Consider the following 27,412-nt stretch of genomic DNA (forward strand, 5'->3'; position numbering starts at 1 on the left):
TTGTACATATTTTATCTTTTATGTGAACGTTAGAGAGCTATGCAAATTCCTTGTATGTATGCAGCACACTTGGGCAATAAATCATATTCTGATTCTGATTCATAGCAGGAACTGCGGGGGCTAAGCAAGTCTCTGCCTCAGGGTACAGTAGGTACTCCGCCTGGTGGTGGTATTTGGCAAAAAGCTAAAAAATTGAAAAAGAACTGAGAAAGAAAAGAGTTGAAATGTGAAAACACTGCCTCCGTCCGACTCTGTCTCCTCACCTGGTCGTGTCCCTTCTTTTTCTTCTTCTTCTTGCCCCAGCATCCGGAGCTCTCGGCGTCCTTCCCGCCAGTGTCGCACAACAGACCGTCCAGCTCCTCCGACCCCCCCTGCTGGCTGTGAGACGTCTCTGCAGCCAGACGGTACGACAAGTTCCTCAGGATGCACACACAGTTCTCTACGGTCTGATGGAGGGGGAGGTGAGGAGAGAAGAGAAGAAAAGAGAGAAGACAGATAGAGATGAAAAGGAAAGAAGTTTGGAAAAAACAGACGTAGAGATGAAGGAAGGACAGATGGCAGACGGGCGAACAGACAAACACACTTACAATAACACAGTATGCACATATGCACACACAAACTATATGAAGATATTACGCAACCAGACTGTTTATATGTTTCATAAACCCAAATATACACACACACATCGACTTACACACATCATGTGTGAATTATGTAGACAAACATGCGCGCACACACACTAATCCCATTGTTGTTGGTGGCTATGCAGTCTCAGACTTTGAACTCGTGAAGGATTTTTGCGGATTAAAAACTTCACATCTCCTTGTGAAGAGCCTCCACTCAACACACCAACACACACTCGAGACGCAGCCAAATGCTTACACACACACACACACGTTTACACGGGACACACACACAGCATCCAGACGCATGCGCACAAACAGAGTGTGTGCGTTTATGTGGGCCTGTGAGCATCCATGTGAATCTCTCTCTCTCTCTCGTGATGTTTCTGTGTCACTGGCCATCTGGGTTGAGTAATATATTGTACACTGTAAAAAATGACAGGACAGGCCAGCTCGGGATGTTAGACTGTGTTTTTACTAATACACACTTTTGTCTTATTTTTCATTACCGTAATTTTCGGACTATTGAGCGCACCTGAATATATGCCGCACCAGCTGAATTTGAAAAGAAAATTAATTTTGTATAGGCTGCACTTGAATATAAGCCGCAGGTTTTCATGTTGTTACATGAGATATTTACACATGAAGACGTACACGGAAGATTTGTGGAACTATGCAAGTCCGCTCGCTTCTCCGCTGTTTTGGTTACGCTCCTCTCAGCCATGCGCATCTTTAAGACATGCTTTCTTTCAACCTGTGCCTGAAAATCGGCAGTATGGCACCAACACGGCATCAACACAGCACCAACACGACAGTAAGACACTGCAAAACTAGTGTCTTCTTCGGCGCATAACCTTTCCCCACATGTCTGTCTCACTTATACGCTTCCTGCTAGAGCGCCCCCCGGACGCCGTTAGCCAGTAAAAATCTATAAATTAGCCGCATCGTTGTATAGGCCACAGGGTTCAAAGCGTGTGAAAAAAGTAGTGGCTTATAGTCCGGAAATTACGGTATTCAGATTTTTTTTTGCCTATGTAACTGGTAAAATGTAAAAACTGTAGGCAGAAAAACAACGGAACACTTTAGCTTTAGGTTTTTTTTTATCATGTTTGTGTTGTGTGCAGTTGGAGGTCTCCAAGCTATCATCATTAACATACAAACCCCTGGCAAACAATGTATAGAAATTACTTTGCATATAGAGTATGCAAATACAGTGTGCAAGAGCAAAGATGACTCATGTAAATGTATGTAAATTATAGATAATATGTACTCTGTAATCATTCTGAAACATGTTTGCTTTGGAATAGAGATAAACACACAAACCAGGAAAAAAAAAGGGAAACAGGCCACATAGTGTGTGTGTGTGTATGTGTGTGTGTGTGTGTGTGTGTTGAGTTACCTTGCTGTCAATCTCACTGCTCCCCAGAGCGGTCTGGATGACGTAGAGCAGAGCGTCTGTCAGGCCCTCACACTCCCTCATCCTCCTGCGGGCCTCCTCACCTGCTGAACTCACATTCCTGTTACACACACACACGCACACACACACACACACACACACACACACACACACACACACACACACACACAAACACACAAACAGAGGAATATGTACACCTCATTAATGCAGATTCAGAACATCCACCATGCAGAACTTAAATCTTCAAGTAGTTTCCCTCAAGTTTTAAGTGGGTATGTGAGCACATCTGTTTGTCGCAGTATATGGACATGTGCTACTGTGTGTGTGTGTGTGTGTGTGGCAGAGAGGAGTATTTATTAAAGATGGCGAGAAGAAGCTCATGCCTTGAGAAACAGCACCAAGCTGCCAAAACTCCATTAGTCACATTTGCTTTCCAGGGTCTTTAATAACAATTATCACCATTTTAGTCCCAAACTAATTTGTGCAATATGACACATCTCAACACTTTATCACAGAATAATGATCAACAAAATACAGTATTACACATATTCATCATCCATTAAATTATATGAAGTAATATCTAAACATCCCATCGGCCTTGTGTTTCTTATCATGTTGATATCATGAGGTGCTGCGGAGCATTAAGCCTGTCAGTGTGGCCGTAATAACAACCGTGCTGTTGACAAGTGTGAGCAAAGGTTGAGGTGTCACATTCACTACATTACTGGTGGCTTCATTAACGCTCGTTACTTCAGCTGAGACATCCGTGCCTTGTCAAGACAGACGGATCGACACAAACAAACACTTGAGCGACTGAGAGGAGGCAGACCGCCAGAAAATATACTCCAACCCGACATTAGCACGCTGTAACATTTTAATGGCCATATTAGCGCTGCTGAGACTCTGACTCCAAACATGACCTCGTAATCAAACTAGACCATTAACAAGAAGACTGACAGGTCCGTCCTGGCCTCGCTCACACCTTACATTTTACATTGTGTGGAAATAAGAACTTTTACAGTTTTTAGGTTGTTTTTTTGCTGTCCCAGTGTAGTAGCTGACCATCACTCACGTTGTGTTGTCTCCAATTGTTATCTCCAATTAAATTAATAAGTAAGAACTGGCCAGTATGTGCTGGTAGGCACAATGTTTAAATGTGGGAAGATTTTCTTCCTGCATAACTAACAAGTTCATGTAACCACAGTACAATGGTGGATGTGGGGGTGGAAGTCTCCTTCAACTGGTATCTTTTGCTGTTTCTTTTTTTTTGTGCTGTCAAAGTTAACACATTAATTTTGGTGATTCATTTTAAACATTTACCGCGTTAAAAAAAATTAACGCAGTTAACGTTGTTTTGTTTACTTCCAGTGGCAGCTGATGCATAGCAGTAAAGCACCTAAAAAGCTGCTTTAATTCCTGCTGTAGAGCTGTTAATATGTCACTTTATTAAGTTTTAATATTTTTAATGTGAGAAAGTAACCGTTTACATCCCCATATGTGGTCAGTTTATCCACTTGATGCCTGAGAGAAGTAAAGCTCCACCTATTTTTTTATTAATATATATTTTTTGTGTCTTTGTTGTTATCATTATTATGAATTTATTTCTAATTTTGAGTGAATCAACATTAATATAATGAGGTTGGGTTTTAATGTAACTCCCAGAGATGGTTTTTTACACATCCACGTCATAAATAATTATATGCAATGTTTATTTCTTCGATTGTGTAAACTGTAAACTGAGCCACTTGTGGCACCTGACAGTGGACACACCTTATTCTTTTGTGGTCATGCATTGGTTTTGCTGTAACAGTTTTAAAGAGGTCCATGGATGCTGTGATGCACAAAATCCAAAAGTGGGGTGACATGTTTAAGTAATAAGATGTGTGTGTGATTTTTAGTTCTATTAAATTACATGAGCATTATGTTTTAAATAACCATTTAAATTTTTCAGGGCATTGACAAGCTCTAGTCAGCATCTCTGCACTTTTAAATTGAGCGTTGCTGCAAGGTTACCTGAGTACACCCACACACAAACACACAGCAGAGTCCTGATTGAAGGTTATAGTTCTGGTACTGTGCATGCGCTCTATCACAGAGGGTACAAAGACTGTACCAAAACTAAAAGCACTTGAATGATACTTTCCAACCACTTAAGGCATCGCTCTGTCACACATTTCCTCCTATTTGGTTACTACCTGTTAATGGATTCAAATCAATTAACCTCAGTAAATGTGGCATAATTAATCCCTCTGAAGAGTTTCCTTGCAAGACAACAGGGCTGCAGATTATCTCTCATTAAGATCTTTCAGTGTGAAGAAGCTAAATAATGAGGGAGAGAGAGTGGGGCAGAGAAAAAAAATTACACTGCAGGAAAAAGGTTGTGTGTACATGGGGAGCTTGAACAGAAATGGATTAATCCATAGTATAGCACGGCTGAGAGAAAAAGTGCACTGACAAAAATGTCAGTCTTTTGGTAACAACAGGGAGGGATGGTCTGTTTGTCTTTGTGTAATCAAAAGCAGTTCTACTGGACGCCTCCTCATGTGTATGATTTATGTTTTTGTTAGATTGTATTGTGAAGATTTTATTTCTTATGTTCAAAGAAACAATCCTGCCACTTTTAATAAGACACACATCGTCGTTGGCGGGGATAAATATTACCACCACTTCAGGATGACTTTAACTGTGTCTTTTGTAAGTCAGTTAAGCAGTGTGGTGTCAGGTGCGGTGCACATACAAAATACTTGTGTGTAAAATATCATGGTGTGTATTTTCCTTTTTGCTCCTGTAGATTTTGTTACCATAGAAACAGCATGGTCTAAGGACAATATGATGGACAATAAAGGAGTGAGTAGCAGCAGATGAAGGAAATTCATATTCTTGATTTCATTCAAGTTAAAGGGCTGAGTCAACAATCCATCATGTTACACAAACACAGATGACTTGCGTTGTTGGACCATGTTCATAACGGCAGAATTAACCTGCTACAGGAACCTGGGGGATATAAAATCCTCTGTTCCGCCCAGCATGTGCATGGTGCACAGGTTTCTTTCAAAGCACCCACTACACTACACTTGCTCATTATAAATAAGTTTTTATATCCACTGATTTTCCATATGGCTTTGAAAATAAGGTATTGAATTCTGGTTCTATTTAGTATCAAAATGTTAATGTTAAAAAAGTCTTTGAATGAATTTGATGAACACCACAGAACCTCTGGCTGAAATAAAGAGATTAATTAATAGTCAGGGTAGCTAGCTCTGAGAGTGTAGGCTCAGTGTTCAATGTTACATTCATTCTTTGCAATATAATTAATTAAAGTGTCCTGGACCCAGATAAGTGGTAGAAAACTGACAAATGGATTATCCAATTAAAATAATTAACTCAACTTCCTTCTTCCTCGAGTTTTTTCTAAGGGAGTCTTTACTGGATCTTATGGCTATCTGGTTAAACTGAACTCAGACCAGAGTAGAAGCCTCAGCTGTGAGGCACATAAAAATACTCATGGTCCAGGTGCGGTGTGGGCTCAATCAGCTGGCAGTTCATTTTTTCTAACCCTAACCCTTATTTCAGAGTTTCAAGACCTTCTTAAATTGAGTGCAATTAAATACCTTTGGCAGAGCTATTTGAAAAAAACGTTAAATAGGTTATGGACGTTTGATTGCACTTATTTTTTCAGGACTTGTTAGTGAATAAGTAAGAAAAGAGGTCATCCTTGGCAGTATAAGTAATTAAAGCTACCTGGTCCCAGAGCAGTGTCAGTGACCTTACAGATGGATTACACAAATAAAAAATAATTATTAAGTTTAAGCTAAAATGGACACTACTGCCAGTCAGTAGCAACATGCAGTAGCTTGCTATAGGGGTACATCCAATACCTAATACTGTACTGCAGATAACCTGTTTAGCACATCAGCTAATGGCTGCAGCTGAAAAGCTGCCTCCACCATTGGGAAAGACGAGCTGTAATATTTTGAAATATAGAACATAGAGGCAAAAAAAAGGTTTAGTATTGGGCACCTACAGATCAGTTCAAAAAGCATAACATTAAGCAGTCATGTCAGGTGATCTTTTGATCTGGTAGTGCATCTTGCCCTATGTAGACCTAAAACTAAAACACCTAGAGGTGTGGTTGCTGCTTTCCTTTTGCCATTTTCATGCATTTCCACCTTCTGTTGATAGTAATGGTTTTGTGTTTCAGCCTTTAAGCAAAGTAAATAACAAGCTGGGTTAGCCTGCTCTAGTAGCTGCTGCTGATGTGTGCCACTCTGCAAATTCAATACAGATTGTTTGTGTTATTCAATACGGATCATATGTGGGTTAGTTGGCACGGCAGCAACCTATATGCAAACGGAGAAACAAGCAGCAAGTCAACAAAGGGAGATGTGCATGACGATAAGATGTCCATGTGAAAGTTAGAGACAGCTAGGGGACAGGGCGAGACAGAAGAAGAAAGGGATAAAGGAGGGATAATGTGACTGAGAGAGAAAAAATGAAGTAATAGAATGAGATGAGACGGACTGAGGGAGGGGAGAGTGTCTAAAGGGAAAAGAGGGTGAGAGAGAAAATAAGAAAGTGAAGGGGATAATGGGAGATGGAGAGAGAGCAGGTGGCCGGCGGTATACCAAACCCGCCATGAAATATTCAATCTTTAATCAGACTCCCAGCATTCCCTAACGAGGCGTGAGAAAGATGAATTAGCCCTCTGAGTTTAGGGAGCTGATCCACACAAAGTTATCTCCTGCAACACACACTCACACTCACACATACACATACACACAAACTTAACAGTGCCAGATGTGTGCATTTCCACACACACAGTATTAGAATCGACTAAAGCCTCTGTTAGCTTCCAATATGTCTAGTTTATTCTCACCGAGAGCAGGTGAGGATACATATGGTAGCTGAGATTAATAGACACACATGTCATTAGACAAAGAGGCAAATAGAGGCACAAACACACACACAGGGAGCCAGACAAACCAGCAAACAAGGCTGCACAATTGTCCCTCTACAAAATATGTAGAAATGTCAAACATTGTTCTCCTTTTAAATGTCAAATCAGTCAATGACTGAAATAAAGGAATCGTAGCATAATTAACACAGAGGTTATATTTTACAACATATACTGAAGGTTGGAGGGAATAATAAAGTGACAAGTCTAAATTTGACTTCCTGGCCTTTGAGGTGATTCACAACGCATGCAGATACACAAATGTGCTCTAAACTTGGAATAAAATTGATCAATTCGACAACACAACTAATACAAATACATGTACTCACAACACAACGCGTTTGTATCTAGGGACACAAAAAATTGACGGACTGTGGAGGCGGAGATTTGGTTCAACGCTTCTTGACTTCAAAAGTTCTGAAATTTAAACCTTTACACATTCCTAAAACGTCTTTGTGCAAAAGTTGTTGACCTATACAGTACAGAACACTTTGCGTAGGTCAAGACACTGGAATAAAAATGTTCACATAGACTAGTAATGAATAGAGTAATAATAATGGAATTGTGGGTAGGTTGGCACTTTCATAGATTGCTTTCAGAGCAACTTCTATTGAGTTCTGCAGAGAGGAAAGTACAGGGGGTCTGAAAAGAAAAAAAAAGCTTTATGGCAGATGGCACGAACACAAAACAATATTATGATGGATTTCTGCAGAATTTCTGCACAAGTTAATACTTCTATACACCGTGAAGCCTTTTCATCTAATTCTACAGAATGGAGAGTTAACACAAGTGACTCTGAACAGTTAACACATATGCTTTCTCTCTCTCGGTCTCTTTCTCTCACACACACTCAGGCTCTATGTAATTATACTGTTAAAGCTGTGAGGTAGCAGCATGATCAAACATATTATCCTTGTTACATTACCCTCAACAAACACAAATAAGTTAATAACGGGCATAGTTACATAAAATATATATTTACATACTCGAAAAGTATAATCAAATGTGCAAACTCTCGTTGTTCTCCTCAACTCTATAAGATTCTTCAGCTCACTGTGGATGATTAACCCCCTGCACAATACCTGCTCAACACCAGTGAATGACCATAGCAGCAAACTGGCGCAATTATTTATATAATATTTCCCTTATCTGCACCTTAAGGCAACCGTTTGCTAGCATTTTGCCATATGTTTATATGTCAATATGTCATTGACAGTTTTTCAGCCTAACTGATGGTTTTAAAAGATGAGATGTTTCTAGGAGACTGACTTGGGAGAAGACAATGATGAAAAACAATTGCAATCTCTCCTTCCTGAGTTAAAGCACTTAATAAGGGCCATGAGTATTTCAATAAAACATGTCCATGAAGGTTCTCAGTCATCCAGGTCATCGTAGTCATTAAGTGCTTTAGTTGAAGGCAACTGAAGAAGTCCAGTTGGCTTCAACTTAAGCACTTAATGACTTTCAATAAAACAGTAATAAGATGTCATAGTGAAGTTGACCTTTGACCATTTGGATATAAAATGATATTTGTGCAAAATTTCATATATTGTGTTCATGAGAATGCAATGAATCATTAATGTCACCAGTGCAGAAGCTTAAAATCACACTCAAAAACAATCCAACATCAAAAACTACATCACAGTGTAATTATATATACACCACAAGATCATACCCCTAACTATTGAACAGGGCCCACATTCAGTATATTAAAGGGGACATATGGAAATATCACTTTTTGAAGGCTCTTCCACATATATTTGGGTGTTTGTCTTGTCCCCAAAATGTGAAAATTGCCAAATAAATCAGTAATGTGCAGGCTCCCTAGGTTGAAATCCACGTGGTTTTACGAGCTGTTCCCTCAGTTGTCTTCCAGTGATGTAAATAGTTTTTGAATTTGCATAACCCCACCCCTAGGCCTACCTGGGACCGGTAGAAGGGGTGGGGCGGGGCAAGCAGTGGTTCATTTGCATTTAAAGGGACAGGCACTGAAACCAGCTGTTCTGAACAGGGCTGTTTTGAGAGGATGAAAAGAGCTGTGATGTTTGATCCTTGGGGTATTTTGACCAAAGCATGTCACAGACATGTCTTTAAGACACCTGGGAACTATTTTAATTTGTGGAAAGGTGGCATATCATGCCTCCTTTAACTGAAAACATCAGACTCTGCTCTGGATTGTACAGCCACTGGCTGTTTTTTTTCTCATATCTAACGTGCTGGAGCTCAGTGCCAAAGCAGTAAGGAAAAAATATGTGTCAGTCCTACAACTTCCTCTTTGCACTGTATGACTAGCATCATAGCATCATGTCTCAAGTGAGAAAATTAAAAGCCACAGCAGCTCCAAAGCCAAACGGTGAGTCATCTTAAATGTAGCTCAGTCTGTCACTTCTTTGTGTGCGCTGAGGCAGAAATAACACAGGATCCAGACTGCTTTGAACTAAGGGGGACTTGTGGTTGTTAATAGTAGACTGTGAAGAGTGTTACATCTCTGCAAAGTGACTGAGTATGTTCCTCCGGTGGTAGTCGGCCCAGCAGTAACAGTCAGTTAATGTACAGTGGATTGAATACTGAGCACAAAGTGAGTGGTTTTTAAATGTCTGATTAAAAAAACAAGCATGTTGAACGTGTATCTTCAATCTTTTCGTGTTAGATAAATTATTAAATGGAAAAAACAAGAACAACAACAGCAGCAGCAGCAGAGACAGACACTGACCGGAGGCAGCCTGTGGCATTGCGGAGGACCTGGGAGGAGTGTAGGTGCAGCTTGCGGTCCTCCTGCGTGTGTGGGGAGGTGTCCCAGCCCGAGTGGGGGATGATCACAGCGTTGGTCAGCACAGCCAGGGCGTCCTGGATGATGGGCATTTTCAGGGCGTCGCACGATGATAGATTCCACAAAACACCTGCAGAGGACGGCAAGGAGGCAGAGGTGAAAAACAAAGCGGGAGGCAGACGTGAGGAGAGACAGACACAAAGACAGCTGAAATATTTAGCAGGTTTTAGTGAGCTCCAGCAGACAGGTACTGCTATGTCTTGACAGACCGGCGTGTTCTCAATATGAGTACAGTGGGGTTTTTGCATGGAAAACATTTTGATATATCACAGTAGAAAAAGCACAGGTGTAAAATGAGAACAGTTTGTCATATGCTGACTCACTGGCTCACCGTCATGGCTGACTGGGAAACACAGCAATCATTAGTGTTATTAGTGGTCAAATTGGACAGCCACCTAGGGTTCTAACTGTGCGTTCACACCAAAAGCGACTTGAGCGACTGCCGCGACCAGCTTGCCATTCATTTTCAATGTACGCTGGCGACAATGAGCGACCGGAGCGACCGGCGGCATGAGCGACGCAATTTGAGCGACGCGATTTGAGCGACAAAAGTTGACAGACGCTCAATTTTATGCAAATGAGCAGCGGCGCGACATACGATAAATTCTGATTGGCTACTCAACAACAGCAGGAAAAACTCTGATCTTAAATTAGAGATCAGCTCTATCAGTCTGACAGTGATTAAAAACCTTCCTATGTGTCTTGGTCACATGGAAATGCAACCCCATCTTGTTTCCATGTTGTTTGGCTGCTCTCCGTCCTTCATAGACACATTTTTAAAGCTTTTCTCTGTGAAGGTGGAGTCACCAAATATCACACACTGAGACTGACAAGGCAGTGGTCATCCAGGTTAATAAGAACCTCCCTGCAATTGTTTGACAGGCATGAGAAGGGATGTCAGTTTTCCTGAGAGACCTGGATCATCATGAGATGGTGCAGAGAGCAGAATCTCTCCATGACATAAAGGCCGCCCCGCCAATAGAACGGTAGGGGAAACACTGGTGCATGTCAATAAATTAGAATATCATGGAAAAGTCAATTTCCAGCCGTTCAAGTCAAATAGCCCCAACCAAGTATTGAGTGCATATAGATGGACATACTTTTCAGAAGGCCAACATGTCCTTATTAAAAATGCTTTTTTAATTGTTTTTTTTTGTTGTTGTAATATTTACATTTTTTGAGATACTGAATTTTAGATCTTTGTTAACTGTATGCCGTAATCATTACAATGAAAATAAATTAAATAAATAAATAAAGACATGAAATGTTTCATTCTGTGTGTAATGGATCTATATAATGTATTAGTTTCACTTTAATTTGAATTACTGACATAAATAAACTTTTCCATGATATTCTAATTTATTGAGATGCACCTGTATCTTCAGCCTGTGGTCCATCAGTTGGCCACAGCTCTATCCGTCTTAAAGACAACTGGTATTATGCGTGCAGATCTCACGACAAAATAATAGCTGTGGATTCCCTGCAGCAACCAGTTAGAGTGAAGGCAGTTGACCCTGCCTGGCCTTGCACGAGTTTCCTGTTAAACCTGGTGCCTGTGTGGCAGAAAGAGGTCAGAAGTCACACGGCATAACAGAGGCCACTGACAGGTTCTCTCAGCAGCTCTAACTACGGGAAAACCAAGTAATACTGATTATACAAACTAACATTTACTATAAGTCAAGCTACAACTTGCACAAACAACAACACCACTGAAGAGGTCGGCTGTGACACTGGGTGCCACTCACCAGACAGGTTAAAGTCTTGATGAACCAGAGCAGCAGAGTGGCCGCCATCCATTTATAGACATGACTGAGAGGATTCTGTAACAGGTCTGCAACATCTCCTCTTCACTTAAAGCCTCACTGATGTTGACCCCAGCAAACACAACACAACAAAATCCTAAAATTCGATATTCAGGAGGACTTTGTAAAGTTGAACCTGTGGATTATCCCTGCTGCATGTTTACTGCCTGGCAATTAGTTCAGTGCACTGTTATTGATGGCCAACAGATGGAATCTCTTGTCAGATACAAATATCATGGTTTCATCATAAGCTTACCTTTCAAGACAACACAGAAATGAAATTGAAAAGGCCTGAGCATTTTACCCAACCTTAAAGGGATAGTTCAACATTTTGTCAAATTGGCCCATTGCCATGATCTCTATAGTTTTAGTAGGTTTGTTACAGCCGTGAGCTGCTCAGAGCTACGCTACGGAGGCTCATGGGATTTCTTGGTTTCCCTCATCAAACTCATCAAATACACAATCCAACAACTCCAAAACGCTCTGGTGGACAAGTTGTGACCTGCACATTCACCACGCCATGAGATAATAACGAAACGTTAAATTCATGCAAAAACACTGATGCACGTTCCCGTCGGGGCAGTTTTATGACAAGCAGTCCCTGCATTTGCCTCGAAAACAACTCTGTCTCGTAACGTTCTGTTATTATCTCATATAGTGGTGAATGTGCAGGTCACAACTTGTCAACAAGAGCGTTTGGAGTTGTTGGATTGTTTATTTGATGAGTTTGATGAGGGAAACCAAGAAATCCTCCGTAGCATAGCTCTGAGCAGCTTGCGGCTCTGCTCCGCCATTCTAAAAATAGCTTGCACCAACAATTAAAGGTAACGAACCTACTCATAAGACTAGGGATTGTGGCAATGGGCCAATTTGACAAAATGTTGAATTATCCCTTTAAAACCTTTAAAATATTTGAGATTCAGCCCAAGTCAGATGTTACTTTTCACATCTGGACCAAATGTGTCACACACAAAGAACATCTTCCAGCCATGATAACAGCCAGAATCTGCCCTTATGCGGACATAATATGATCCAAAAACTGACAAAGGACCCAAGACAGAGGTATCATCTTGCTACTGGGAAGACTGAGCAGACCTACACACCAGTTGTACACCTGCTTCGCCAATTACTGCCCTGCATCTCACACAGTGACACATTTCAAACGTTCTCCTAATATTTCAAAACATAACCTTTCATTTATTGCTCCAGGTTGCCACAGTCTAGCTGTAATTAATAGATAACGAGGTAAAACAAATTTCGAGCGGTGAAACAGTAAATCACTGAGACAACATTCAGCTGCACGTCGCTCCTCATCTTAATCCTCACCTGAATTCAACACACAGCGACCAGCCAACCAAGAAAATGGAGTGAGTTGTCTCTCGCCTGTTTCTGTTCACTCTTTTTTTTTTTGCAGTTGACCACACACACACACACACACATGGACAGAGCTCTCTGTTTGAGCCTTTTGAGAAAAGGACAGTGAGGGTAAGAGGCAAATAATCATCACATTTTGTTGGAAAACACTTCGGCTTCTTGAGTGGTTTGACACACACACACACACACACACGCTAACCTTGAGGATCTATACAACACATTTCTCGTTGACCTTCGTCCTCCAAAGTGTCTACATCCTAATCTATGTACTCCTATAATTATATGTTTGTGTATTTGTGAGTGTCCAGCGCTGCTCATATCTGCACTTATCTGCCCTGTCCTTTGTTGTAATTACAGCTTTAGCAGTGGTAAAACATCCTATCCTTATATCTCCGTGTATGTGAGCTATGGTGTCCTCTCTTTAGCGTTGCATAGTTCACCCTTGGCTGAACAGCCACTGTGTAATTACAGCCTCTGTTATCTGCCTTTGCGGGTTTGTATGAATTTGTACTCGTGCGTGTACATGTGTTTGTGTTGTTGTGTTGCTCTCGTACATCTAAGCCCCCTCGACAAATCAGTCTTAGCTCCGCCAGTGTTTGGACTTGGTGTGTTAAGGCGGTGGTGTCTGTTTGTGGTCAGAGGGAGTTTCTAAATGACTGGCTTCTGGCCTCATGACGGTAATTAGCTGGGACCGTTGTGTCAGCAGAAGTGTCTTCTCTCTGTCTCGTCTTATCTGCTGCTCGAGAGGCCAAAGAAGGCGTGCTGTGTTTTTGATAGCTTTGACATTCAACGTGACACGTAATAATTCCAGCTGACCTTGAATTCCACATTTGTGAGTCAGCAAATGTTGGTGTCTCTTTTCCTCGCACCAACAGTATCAGAAATGCGATAGTCCAATGTGAGTTGACGTCGTTTTTCTTTCCAGGAATATTTCAACAAATTAGTTTGTTTGCATTCTTACATGTCTTATCTTTGTGTGTATGCTGTTAGCTTAGATATTTTAGCCTAACACTAGCATGACCCAACGCAGGGGAAACAGGGACAAAGTGCCACTGCTTCAAACTCCAAAAAATGTCTCATTTACACGCTGAGTTAATTCTGAAAATACTCTCTATTTAAAAAAAAAAAAAAAAATCATCTGGGCTTTGTTAAGTTATGATGAACTGGGTGGGGTGGGGCAAGCAGTGGTTCATTTGCATTTAAAGGGACAGGCACTGAAACCAGCCGTTCTGAACAGGGCTGAGAGGATGGAAAGAGCTGTGATGTTTGATCCTTGGGGTATTTTGACCAAAGCATGTCACAGACATGTCTTTAAGACACGGGAACTATTTTAATTTGTGGAGAGGGGGCATAATATGTCTCCCTTAATGCTGTCACTTGTTTTTGGATGGTTTCACCGCACAGCATGTGCTAATCCACTTGCTTAGTGGTCATTGACCTCTTGGCGAAACGGTTAGCATCATCGCCCACGGTGCAGGAGACCCGGATTCGAAACCCGCTCAGGGCAGGCCAGACAACATCAGTCACACACATACACAGACACAATAACTGCTGAATTAAGCAAATTCCACCACCAGGACAGAAATATTGTTCTTGTTCTGATCTTGTAATACTGAGGAAAGTAAATAATGAAATATATATAAAACAAAAATCCATGTGCACTGAGAGAGTTCTTCTCCCCATCCCAAACTAACAGTCAGTTAAAAACATAACCTTATGGAGCTCATTAACACAGACACAACCTTTTTTTTTCTCCAGGTGCTGATTACAAACACAGGGACAGTTTACTATGATGGAAATGAGAAATCTTATCCTACAAATTATGATCTGTTTCTCTCACATTGCCCATATCTTGTCAACATGCATGCTAATGTTTATCTGTCTTTTGTAATATGACCAGAAATCCACCCATTTACTGTCTATACTGTTTGTCTACCGGATATGACCAGAAATAAAATCACCAAAATTGAAAAAATAAAATTAAAAATCCATTACAAATGAGCATATAAAACAAAAAATACATTTATTGTAAATTTATATTCCTGCAAGTAGCTCCTAAAAAGCATTTGTTGCTGCAGTTGTTTTGGTTGCCAGAGTACTGTAAGGAAGTAATGGTGTTCGGTCCTAAAAACCTCAAGTAATAACCATGTATTGTATCTGGCAACATGTGATCTATGAGACATGATGTCATCCTGCATCTGCAAGAAAAGGGATGTTTTTTTTTTTATTATGTGGAGTAAAGGCAGCTGTTTCCAGCATCCCTTCCTGCTGTGCAGAGTATGACATCATCTGCCGGAGGTGGATGGCAGTGGGTTTTTTTTATCTTTGATCTGAAACACACACTCACACAGATCATCCTCTCACATTAATGCCTGCTAATAAACACCAACATGCTGGTGGAAAAACGCACATGCATCGAAGGTCTACACACACACACACACACACACACACACACACACACACACACACACACACACACACACACACACACACACACACACACACACACACACACACACACACACACACACACACACAGCCATGAATGTGTGATGGATGAAGGAGGTTAATTGCCTCAGCCTTACATCATGAATGGCAGCAGGAGGTTATGAATGTCCTGATATACGGAGGGAGGGGAAATGAATATGCTGGCTACCTCTCTTTGTCTCTGAAGCCATTGTCCTTCTCCTGTTTGTACTGTACTTTCACTCCCCCGTCATATTTTCCTCCTCTGTGACACTACAGTTCATCTTTTTTTTTGGTCATGATGTATTTTTGAGTGACTCCTGTCCTTGTATGAAGTTAGCCTGGGGGAGTTGCGCTGAGGATCATTGGTGTCACACTGTGACAGCTGTTTCTGCAGTTGGAAATGCCCCCATTCACAGTTTTATTCTGTATATGACACAGATATGACAAGCGACAAGTGAACAGTTACTAACAACTACATTAAACTGTTGTGTTCTCTGTGATCTGATGGAAAACAACCTCCACACAGTTATTCAATCTACTGATATAGAATAACTGTTTAGTTATTCAGTATGAGGTCAGCATTATGTTGGAGGTGGAGGAGTATTTAAAATAGTCTGCACTTATATATAGCACCACTCACACAAGCCACTCATTTCCACAGCACATCATCCATGCATACTGCATTTTCTATCACACACTCACAATACATTGGGGGCTACATGAAATTTAGTTTTGCCCGAGGATGCATTGACATGCAGACAGAATAAGCTGGAAATTGAACCACCAATCTTCTAAATAGCGTAGGACCCTCTCTTCTCCCACAGACACAGACACAGCCTCCAAACAAGTGTTTTAAGGTCTGTATAATCCTCCTATTGTATTTCTACAGTGTTACACTTAAGTCTGTGTGTGTAGTCTAAAGGTTTTCACAAAAACGAGAAAATCTTTGTTATCTGGATGTCTATTCAAAAATGACACTGCACAGTTATGATATGATGATACTTTTGTTGAGAGAAACTTAATTTGAAACAATCAGGTTTCTCACTAATTTATTACAGTGTCCTTAAACGAGAAAACTCAGCTCTACTTTTTGTTTTTGTAATTAGGTGACCACTGATCACTTTTAATTGCTTGGTCGACATGGGGCTGCACCTTATATATAATGAGCTTCAGCTCAGGGTGCAACTATTTTCTTCTTTTTAATCAACTGGCTTGTTTGGTCTGTGGAAAAGTATGTGATTGTTATCTTTTGTTTATTTTGTGTGTGGTTGTTGTTGCATTCATTATAGTTCCCTTCTTATTCTATTTTAATGTTCCATGTCATTTGTGATTGAAATATTTGCATAAATGTTGTTCATAAAACAATAAACTATTAATCATAAAAAAACATAATAATGAGTTTAATTCTGGTGAAAAAAATGTTTACCTGTATTTCAGCAGACGGAGCCTTAAACCTTTTTTTTCTTTTTTTGGGGGGGAAGCTGCATTAAAACTCCCTTTTAAATGAAGTGAAAATAAGTTAATGAGCAGAGAGTAACTCAAGGGAACACAGTTGCTCTATGTTTGTTTAATTAACTTTGCTTGTGTAGCTTGTTAGCTTTGCATACTCCAGCCTTTTTAATTTGGTGATGCACAAATGCACTGTCATCTTTTTACTTTTCCTTAATGTTTTCTTTTCTTTTCTCTTTGTTGTGTGATTTAAAAGTAGACTACCGGTATCTCTTTCCACATCTTTTGGCTCTGATCACAATTTTTTTTGTCAGTATTTTGAGCAGACGATAAATGTTTAACTATTGCTTCTAATCCTATTAATCAAATGTTATCAAACTGATTCACCAGAGTTGAAGGAGGGGGGGGGGGGGACTTTCTGGCAACTGCGTTAATTTTGTAAATAACCCACATCTTCATATTTTACATTACTTTTTAACCTTACTTTCCTCGATCATGAGGTCGCTCTCCGTCTCTTTGCGTCGGCTGAGCTGAATGAGCATTGTGACTGTGGATCACATCCAGACTGTGCAGAGTCATAGTGTGAGTCTGACAACTTCCATATCTGCCTCTGAAAAGCTGACACCGATGTGAGCAATCCAGGCCTGTCACTTACAATGATGTGTGGTGCTGTGACTGGATGAGAAAGTTGCATTTGTAATGACATGTGAAATCACAGCTACTGACAGCTAGTGGATTTTGAAAAGGGAATAAAGAAGTTCCAGAAAGGCCTGAGAGTCAGAGAGGGCAGATTATCGTGTTTTCTCTTCTCTTCTTCACAGTCACCTTCACACTTGGTTACACAGGTGTCATGTGTGGAATCGACAGGACTTGTCTGTGAGGTCAACAAACTTAAAGAAAACCCATCAAATCGGTTTCTGTAATAGTCTGTGATCTCAGATTATAATTCATTCCTTTATCAGTAGTTTATACATCAGGTGCTGTAAACCAGGAGTAGATCGATGCTGAGATTTTATGGGCTGCTGTCAGTGTTTCTGCTGACATCATCACAGCATCACATAGTTTCCTCCAGGCCAAAACAGTGAAGCCCAACCAGCCAGAGCTACGAGGACGACCTGCTGTATGGTCAGGTCACACACAGTTTTAAACTCTTGGCATCAGGTGAAACTTTGTGGGAAATCTTGGCATGTCATAAGAATCGTTAATACAGAGTGATTGTAAGCGAGGGCAGACAGGTCAGACCTGAGGTCTCAGCAGTAGGGTGACCTCTCTGCGGAGATGGCCACTAGCGGGCTGCACGGGCCTGGAAATTAAGCCCGCACCCGGCCCGAGCCCGAGACTCTCAAACCCGACCCGAACCGAGCCCGAATTAATAAATTTTACCGCGGGCTCGGGTCAGGTAGCCATGCTCTAATGGCCACGACCTACAAGGTTGGGGGAGCGAAGGAGCTGAGAGCAGACAGCACATCAGGGATTCACAAACTCCCTCCATTATGAAGAACAGAAAAAAATTAGGCTTTTCTTCTCTTGAGCTGTCTTTGTCAGAGTGCTTCTGGACATCATCCTTCACATCCATCCATCTATCCATCTCAAACCATGTATAATGTTTCTGGAGGTGTGTCTTTTGGAAGCACAATGTCCATCACAGTTCATTGAAGGAGGAGTGAAGCTGTTCTAGAGGCTCATGGTGGATCAACATGTGACTAAACATCACTGTCTTGACAGCACCGGGCCTATTCTGAAGGGATTTAACTGTAATCTGTCATTTCCATAACCTTGACACAAGAAGCTTGTGAAGCTCCATCACTTGGTTTCTATGTTTCTGAACACAATGAATATCTGTCATTGCAAAGGCAACTTATACTATGTCTCATGACCATCATCAGCAGTTGTATACAGTTTCATTTTTATGTTTCATAACTGCAGACAAACTAGCATCCAAAGTGTCAAACCACATTATGGCACTGAAGTGGGATCTTTTTAGCTTTGCTCCAGTCCCTCTGGATGTCCTCCTCTCCATCACTGTCTCTTGGCTGTGCTAAGGAATGACGGTGCTGTCTGATTATAGTGATCTATTTTCTTCTGCTTGTCCAGGGTCAGCCTTGGGATCCCCTAGCAACGCTTTTCAGCTCTTCCTGAGGGATCCTGGGGTGTTACCAAGCCAGGTGGGATATGTAATCTCTGCAGTGAGTTCTGGGACCAATCTCTTTCCAGTTGGACGTTTTCAAGAAGACACCCATGAGCCCACCTCAACTGGCTCCGTGCCATGTGAAGCAGCGCTGCCTCTGTCTCTCAGGTTGAGCTCAGCCTTGTTCTCTCTCCTCTGTGAGGACTGGAACAAAGATGGACGGGTTAACGGAGAGCTCTGCCTGCAAGCTCAGTTCCCTCTCCACCACAAAGGTCCAGCACAACATCCGCATTACTGCTGATGCTGCACTGTAGATTCTCACTCACTTGGTGAAATATCTCTACATCTAAAGAACTGAACTAGGAAAAGTTTCCTTCTGCTGCGTGCTGCAGAATTAATATCTGCTCTTTAAAACCAGCTCCCAATAATCATCTTTAGCTCTGATCAGCAGTTATTAAACTAAATAGAGAGAGAGAGAGAGAGAGAGAGAGGGCAGCAGCCTTGTTTGTGCCTCTTTTTTTTGCCATCAAGCAAACTGTACACGTGAGAGAAAGAGTGTGTATGTGTGTGTGTTTGTGTGTATGTAGCTGAATCTGTAGCCAGGCAGGCAGGCAGCTTGACTTCCCACTGTGATCCTGATTCAAAATGCTCACCAGAGAGCGAGAGAAAGAGCCAGAGAGGGCAGACGATACAGAGAGAGAGAGAGAGAGAGAGAGAGGAGGAAGGGAGACAGAGAAAGGCAAAGAGGACGGGAAGGGACGGGAAGAGAAGGGGAGACCAATTACGAAAACCTACCCACAGAGGGACGCGAGCGTGAGCGAGAGAGGTTGAGAAAGGAAGAGGGAGAGAGAGAGGGAGAGTTATTTCCTCTGGGTCTTTGAGAGAGAGGGGAGAGGAGAGCACGGTCTGTCTGCGTCTGGTCGGTCGTTCAGCTGATTAATTTGTGACAGGAGGGATTTCTGTGCTCCGTGCCTTGAATTGCTGCTCTAATTTATATGGTAATCTTCTTTAAGACTCCAGCAGCATACAAAAAACCTTTTATTTCCATCTCCGCTAAGCCTAAACCCTTATCTAGACTCACTACATACATATAAATATATGTGAACGCACCGACCACATGTGGTCATCTGCGGCCACAAAATGTGATTGCGTGTTTGGGGAAATACGAGGACACCTCTCGATTTCACTTTGGCTGATGAGGTTTTCCTGTGCGGGGAGATCATTTAGCCTGTGTTAGTATTCATGGCTGTCTCTTATTACCACCAACAGCTCTGAAAATGTTTGTGCCTCACCAGAATCTCATGTCACCCTGATAGGAAGTGCTGCTGTAAATAATTAGGGAGAGAGAGTGCATGAAGGCTCAAGGGCAGTCTGTGTGGGATACAGGGAGAGTTTGGTTTAGGGAGAGTTTGCAAGGACGGATAAATAATGTGGAGGTAAAAGCTTAGCCGGACACTCGCTAATGCTAAGCCTTTGTCCACCTCATGTGGGAGGGAAGGGTACGATGGGAGAGGTTTCCCTTTTCAAGACAGCTAAAACTCTGCAAATTTAAATACAGCTCTGTGACCGTCAAATTCAGGCTTAATTACCTTGACTTTGGCTGTTTTATCAGACCCTTATAAAGTTATATATATGAGAGCTTTTAGGAAAAATCATAATTGCAGCTCTTCTTGAGATTCAATGGCAGACAGGGGTGAGTGCAGATGCTGTAGGTAGGATGATAAGGAGATATGTAAACATGAAACATCTGTAAACTTCCACTGCCCTCTCCCCTTTCTAGATCAGACCACAACCTGGTGCATGTCCCTCCCACCATCGGTCCAAGCAGCAGCCTGCAAGGAGGTGGACACGGGTAGCTAATGAGACTCTGCAGGGATGTTTTTTAAGACCACAGACTCAGGAGATGATGTCAACTCGATGACAGGCTGAATAACAGAGAGCATGAACTTCTGTGAGGACACAACGGCATTTCCTCCAGGACGGTGCAGCGTTTCCCAATCGTGTGGTACCTGAAGGAGCTGCTACTCTTCAGACCCAAGAAATGCACTGTAAAAAGCAATTAGCTAAAATTACTTAATACTAGTGAAATTATTTGCAGAGATGCAGAAAGATCATTTTTCTTGACAAGAAACTTTAAAATATGCTGGTTCAGTCTGGAAATAAGTCAACTATGCTCGGTTTCAAAGCTTTGAAACAAGTAGAGGATGTTGGTTTTCTGATATTAGACTCGTGACGCAGGCCACTTTGCCTCCTGATGGGTTCTTATTGGTCAAGACGAGCAGTTGTGAAAGCACCATGGGCAATGAATTACAAGTGTGACTGACCTTGTTGTCTTTGCTACCAGCTGTTGTGAGGTTAACTTCTGCATTTTAATGTAACCACTGCCTTTGTACTTCGATCATAGCATTGTCTACAACAAAGACAACCTGCTTCCTGTTTACAGCGACGCTTATTGTGCACGAATGGTCACGTGATATGCATTTTCAGTTGTGTGATCATGAGCCTAAACAGTTATCGAGATCAGGATGGTTTCAGTTTTAAAGTGCTGTTTTAAAATAAAAACCTATAGGGGTGTGGATGTAGCCTGTCAGCATGGAGGCTCCTGTTTCTTTAAAACAACTTAGCCGCCCTGTTGAGAGGAGCCTCTACAATATCTTGGATCACTGACTGCCTGACAGATAGACCACAGTCTGAGGTCTAATTTTGCAGGCATGTGTGTGTGTGAACGTGTGGTCAGCACCACAGGATCACCACCAACACATTGCAGCGTGTGCTGCAGTGGAGAGGAGGTAGAGCACACACACCTGATGGACCCCTGTGTGGCTCGGTGTGGGAACAACCACCCGCTCCTGACCAAGCAGATGTCTTGGAGGACAGTGTTAAACACAGTTCCTGGTAGAGAAGGTGGAGGTGGTGGAGGGATACAGATACCCTGGAGAGGTACACGGAGGCTGTCACAGGACAGGACAGAGCAGACTCTATTCTTTTACCAGTGTGTTGTGTGCTCAGCTTCAGAGCCAGTGACACTGACCACCAAACTGAACAAACTGATCAGGATGGGGCTGTCTCTGTGCCTGGAGAACTCTCTGGAGTCCTCGGATTTGCTGCTGTCCTGCTGCTCAAGCACTGTGCAGCACTTTCATTGAGAGACTTCTTCACCTCTGCTGATGAGGAAGTCTTTCCTGTCATCACACCATACAAAGGTTCGGTAACCCTTTAATTTACAGGCTGTTAATTGCGTGATAATGTCAAAAAATAGCCAAGAAATAACAATTTATTGCATCTAGAAATAGCCTAGACGGTCTATTTCATAGTAATGTTGAGAAATATAGCAAATAACGATTGATTGCGTAGTAATAGCCCAGAAATATCAGTCAATTGCAAGGACTTGGTGGAGAAAAATGTTGGCCTTACCCAAAAATTCAAAGCATGAATGTGAAATCTTTTGCCTTTATAAAAAACATGACATACTATGACATTGACTGTTATTTGTAGGCTATTTCTTGACATTATCACGTACTTAACAACCAGTAAATTAAAGGGTTACCAAAGGTTCTCTCCTCAAACTGGGCCCCTCCTCTTGGGCTCAACTGTGTAGCTTTCTGCCCCTGACAGCAGCAGTTGTCAGGACCGCAAAGGAAAGGCCAACAACGGGAGCCTCCAGTATTATGTTGTAATGAGCAGGAGGGCCGTTGTGGTGAGCTGGGAAGATGGTGTTAGCGGTGGATGCTAACAGCTCCCGCTAGCCGAAGTTAGCATTAAGCTAGCTCACCACAACACCCCTCATACTTGTTACCACTCGAGGCCTTAGTTGTCGGTGACATCCGGGTATCCGTCCGCGGCTCCAGCACTTCACTCATACAGTTTTTTTTTTCTTTGCGGTCCTGACTGCTGCTGCTGAGAGAGAGAGACATGCTAGCACTTGCTAACATCCGGGACAGCAGCCCTGAGCCCTCCTACTGTGCTGCACGTAGCTTCACCGTCACTGGAGAGAAAACACTCTCCGCTACATATCTCGCTCTCCACCCAGAAACGTCCCTGTGCACAACAAAACAAAGCACAAGACCAAAATACAGGCAGGGGGAGGGGGCGCTGCAGACACAGCCACCACCACACAGGACTAGAAGCCCATAGGTGGTGATTAAGACGGATTTCATTTGTATGAGTCTAGCGTTTATTTTTGGGTAAAAAAAAACTCCAGACTCAACCTTTAAATGCCAGAACTTCAAAAATACTGGAATTTGACGCAATCTCTTTAGCTACATTATGTTTATTGTCAACATTGTGGTTGTGTGGAAGTAGACGTGCTTTATCCACACACACACACACACACACACACACACACACACACACACACACACACCAGCATGACCTCTACATGACCACTTTGTGTGTTGCTACGTAACGGGCGCACTATTTCTTCCATTGGCACTGAATCTTGGCACTGGCCCTGTGTCCTGAGGTGAGGAATCCTTCATTGAGGACATAATTAGTGGTCACTGCTCTGAAACTAAGGCAACATGAATCAAACGTGCTGAAACAAAAAAACTGATCTTAGGGTTGAAACCTACAAAGAGATCATCCAACAGTTTCCACCAACATGCACAGTTTAAAAAAAAAATTATTCTGAACAATTTAAGTGAATATTTACTGTAAAATCTTGAGGACAGTCACAGATTAACAGTGATGAGAGAGAGACTGATTCAAAACTATGTCTCTCTCACACCATGCCTCATTATTTGAAAATGAATTGTATGATTTCTACATTCAGGAAATGAAAATCCTGTCCCAGAATCATAAACAACCAAAATCTTGGTTTCTTATCAAGCATGGACGTGCTCATGCTCCTAACAGACCTCCAGAGGAGATGCTTTCATGGTGTCGGTAAGAAAAATCCATTTTTCTCATCTGGTTCCTGGATTGGAATAAACTCCCCAGGGGATTCTGGACATAGATCAGTTTGAGTGAGAGCGGTACTCCTCCTTTAGCTCTTTCATGTCTCATCCCACTTCAGGGGTGAGAGTTATTTTGCTATGGCCATGTGTGTGAACGTACATTAGAGAAGAACTACATAGTTATACACAGCAAAAGTGGTTTGAAAAATACTGGTGTAGGCTTCGCTGGTGAGTTTACAACCCAGACCTCAGTCCTTTGTGGGTTTAGAATAGATCCTCCAGCTAATGAATCCTTCTTAGTGTTTACTGAGGGAGAACATGAACCTGCAGAGGATACAATGTAGCCTCGTTTGACAAGTCAACAGACAAGTCAACAGCATTTGATGAGTGCTGGGAAGAAGGCAGTGGGCAGAGAGGAAACAATTATCTTCTGTTTGTGTGTGTGTGTGTGTGTGTGTGTTTGTGCTCAAGCGTAAATGGGAAAGCGTACATACCATCCAGTGTTTTTTGTGTGTTTGTCAATAGTTGATCTTGTTTATCTGCATGCATGTGGTTGTACATGGGAGGGACCATGTGTGTCGGATGTGTGATGGAAATAGACAGTATATGCAGGAATGTATGTGCACATTTGGTCTTCAAGGAACAATTTTTTTTAAAGGTTTGCTATTGATACATTAAGAATTGACATTAGCGAGTAACGTAGCTGTTAACTCATTTGTTGTGTGCCAGCAATGGAAATCATATTGCAGCAAACAATGATGACAGAACCTGAAGAATATAAGTATTTGGCTCAAAGATCTCAAGATAACTGATGAGAGTACAACTGTTGAAAAAGCATAAACCTTAAAGGGGACCTATTATGCTTTTGCAGGACGTGGAAGTGCCATATCATGAGGTACTGTAGGTGTGTGGTGAAGTAATCCCAAGGGGCAGTTTCCAGGAGCGTACAGTACTGAATCCGATCGTTTCAGAGCGAAGCAGGAAAGAGCCAGAATGGAGGAGTACACAGACAGCTTGTATGCTGTAAGTATGGAGGTTTTTATTGATCGAAACTTGCAATAGTGCTGCACTGGGCTCCTGAAATGAGCATAATAGGTCCTCTTTAAACATGAATTTGTTAAAAAAAAAAAAAAAAGGGGCCAGAACACCATTCTGATAGAGTTGGTAAGTTGGCAGGTTAGTTTGGAAGTTCAAGGTTGTATGGAGAGGTTTGATTAAAAAAAAAAACAACCTTAGTACTTGTACATACAAGCACTCACGATCATGCAAAAAAAAGGTCATATTTTTCCTTGGAGAAGATAGCAGACAAAGGTTCTTTCTTACCTGTGAGCAGCTCTCGGATCTCTACATCTGTGGTCTTCCGGAGCAGTCGGACCAGAGCAGGTATCCCTCCGCAGTTCTTTAGGGCGATCTTGTTGTCGTCATTGGCTTTGCCGTACACCAGGTTTCTCAGGGCTCCACAGGCACTGCGGTGGACGTCGGTCATCCGATGGTCCAACAGGTCCACCAGCAGCTGGATGCCACCCTGCCGCCGGATCTGAGGACGGAGGAAGGGATTACTGCACTGTACGCTGAAGGCAAGAGCCAATTAAAAAATAACAGTGATGATGTGCTTTGGGGCCAGTTTCCACTACAACATGCCTGCTGATGTGTATAGACAGAATGCAGTCGCTGAAAATAAGAGTTTGTTTACTTCTGAGAGAAAAAACAATTTCACTCCTTGAAGTGGTGGTATTAGAAAACCAAATTTTTTAAAGTTATCATGTAAATATACATTTTTTCACCACAAATGAAAATAAACAGGGTGCAGCAGCTACTGTGGAACTGATGCAAGATTTATTTAAATGCCAGCCACTGCACTTTCTGTCCCTGCGTGTCCCTACTTTCAAACAAACAAAGACAGAATGTAGGGCATGCTGCCTCCTCTCCAGAAAAACAAAAGACATTTTAGGAGAAGGAGACTGTTCAGAGACGCTGCAGTTAGAAGGTCGTGTTTGCAGAGTTAGATAAAAGCCAATTTCAGCTGATGCACTCAAACTGGATGCTGATTGGAAACTACTTGTTAAAATAGCTGTGTGTTATGATATAACTTCACAATGACTTCACTTGTAAGCTGTTAAACCTTTTCTCTTTCCGCTGCAAAGAATATGTGATCCACCTCCGGCCTTTATCACCACAAAGGTGCATGCCTGACCATCTCCAATCAGAGGTTTCCCTCTTATGAATATGTTTTCATCCTTGAGCTGCTTTCATCACCACCTCCACTATGGACCATCCTGCACTGATCTTCTTCCTGCCTAATGTTCTTCTTATTAGACTCTCCTGATTGTATGTTAGTATTTTGTAACAATCAAACTATTGTGTAATTGTAAAATATTGTTGTAAAATTAGTTTATGGAATTACCTAACAAAACAAGAAACATGACTATGCTGAATAATGAAAAAATGATGATTGGGGAGGGTGAAACACATCTCTAGTATGTGTTGATCAAGAAGCAGATATACTGTATTTCTGGTTTTAGGAACAATAACCATCTCAATGTCATTTGACATCTCCTCTCTCAGATTGGCTTATCAGATCAATCTAGTGAGCCTCAGTGTTTTCTGAATGATCAAAGAAAAAAATATGGCAGAGAAACCAAATCCAGCTACCGTAAGTTGAAAGTTGGGTCAAGGTGGGCGGGACTTAGTAATTGATTAAGTCTTTATTGCTTTGTTGTGATGTCACAAAGTTACAGGAGTCCTGACAGAGTTTCTCAACACAAAACTATGCCCATTTCTCCCTAGGCTGAGCTTCTTCTTCTTTTTAAAAAAAAAAAATTATTACCCGCTAATGTTCCATCACTCTTAACTTGCATTAGTATAAGACAATAAGTCACGCACAACAAACACATAATTACAGTGTATTCAGTACTGGGAGACTCAACAGGCAGGAGCCCATTTATATCTCACAGCATCCAATCTTTTATTTTACCATTCAGACATGTCTCTCAAGGGCAAAAAACAATTTGGCCTATGAGTAGTTTTGGCAGCCTTGCTCTAAATACTCCAATACTTCACTCTCCTACAGTCTCAGCATCACTCATCTTTCTTATCCGTCTCTCTCGCACTCTATATTTAATGCCTCTTGGCTGATTGCTGTTTGAAGAACTTTGTTTGCACTCAGATCCATCGTCTCCATGGGGATTAATAAAGTCGAATTCGGTTGAATTGAGTTGACATTGAACAGACAGACGGAGCAGTCTTCTCCGAGACACGGAGTGATGACGGCTCCAAAGGACAGGAGGGTCGGGCTGCAGGAACAGGCCTGTATTCACGGTTGGGTTAAGTGAGCGTAATGAGGAGTTAATGTCGTCTAATGTGGAGTTTGGTGGAGATCAGACATCTGCACACATGCAGGATGGAGATTCCCTTGAATAAAGACTCGTGAAGCGATTTCACACACATGCCACACACTCAATAAGACCTTCA

At 41.9% G+C, this 27,412-nt stretch overlaps 1 protein-coding gene across 18 annotated transcripts in view; it reads right to left on the bottom strand.

Annotated features, from left to right (window-relative positions):
- ctnnd2b (catenin (cadherin-associated protein), delta 2b) overlaps positions 1–27,412 on the bottom strand; it is a 173,195-nt gene that overhangs the window by 24,841 nt on the left and 120,942 nt on the right. For all 18 annotated transcript variants that reach the window (XM_085805987.1, XM_085805990.1, XM_085805989.1 and 15 more), the window contains 4 exons: positions 25,265–25,478; positions 9,708–9,894; positions 2,023–2,140; positions 264–446 (listed from right to left, as the gene is read on the bottom strand). In XM_085805987.1, the coding sequence (XP_085662113.1) occupies positions 264–446; positions 2,023–2,140; positions 9,708–9,894; positions 25,265–25,478 (702 nt within the window). The remainder of the gene's footprint in view (positions 1–263; positions 447–2,022; positions 2,141–9,707; positions 9,895–25,264; positions 25,479–27,412) is intronic.

This window comes from Trachurus japonicus, chromosome 17 (assembly GCF_045865225.1).
Source record: "Trachurus japonicus isolate A0001 chromosome 17, Traja_1.0".
Lineage (NCBI taxonomy): Eukaryota > Metazoa > Chordata > Actinopteri > Carangiformes > Carangidae > Trachurus > Trachurus japonicus.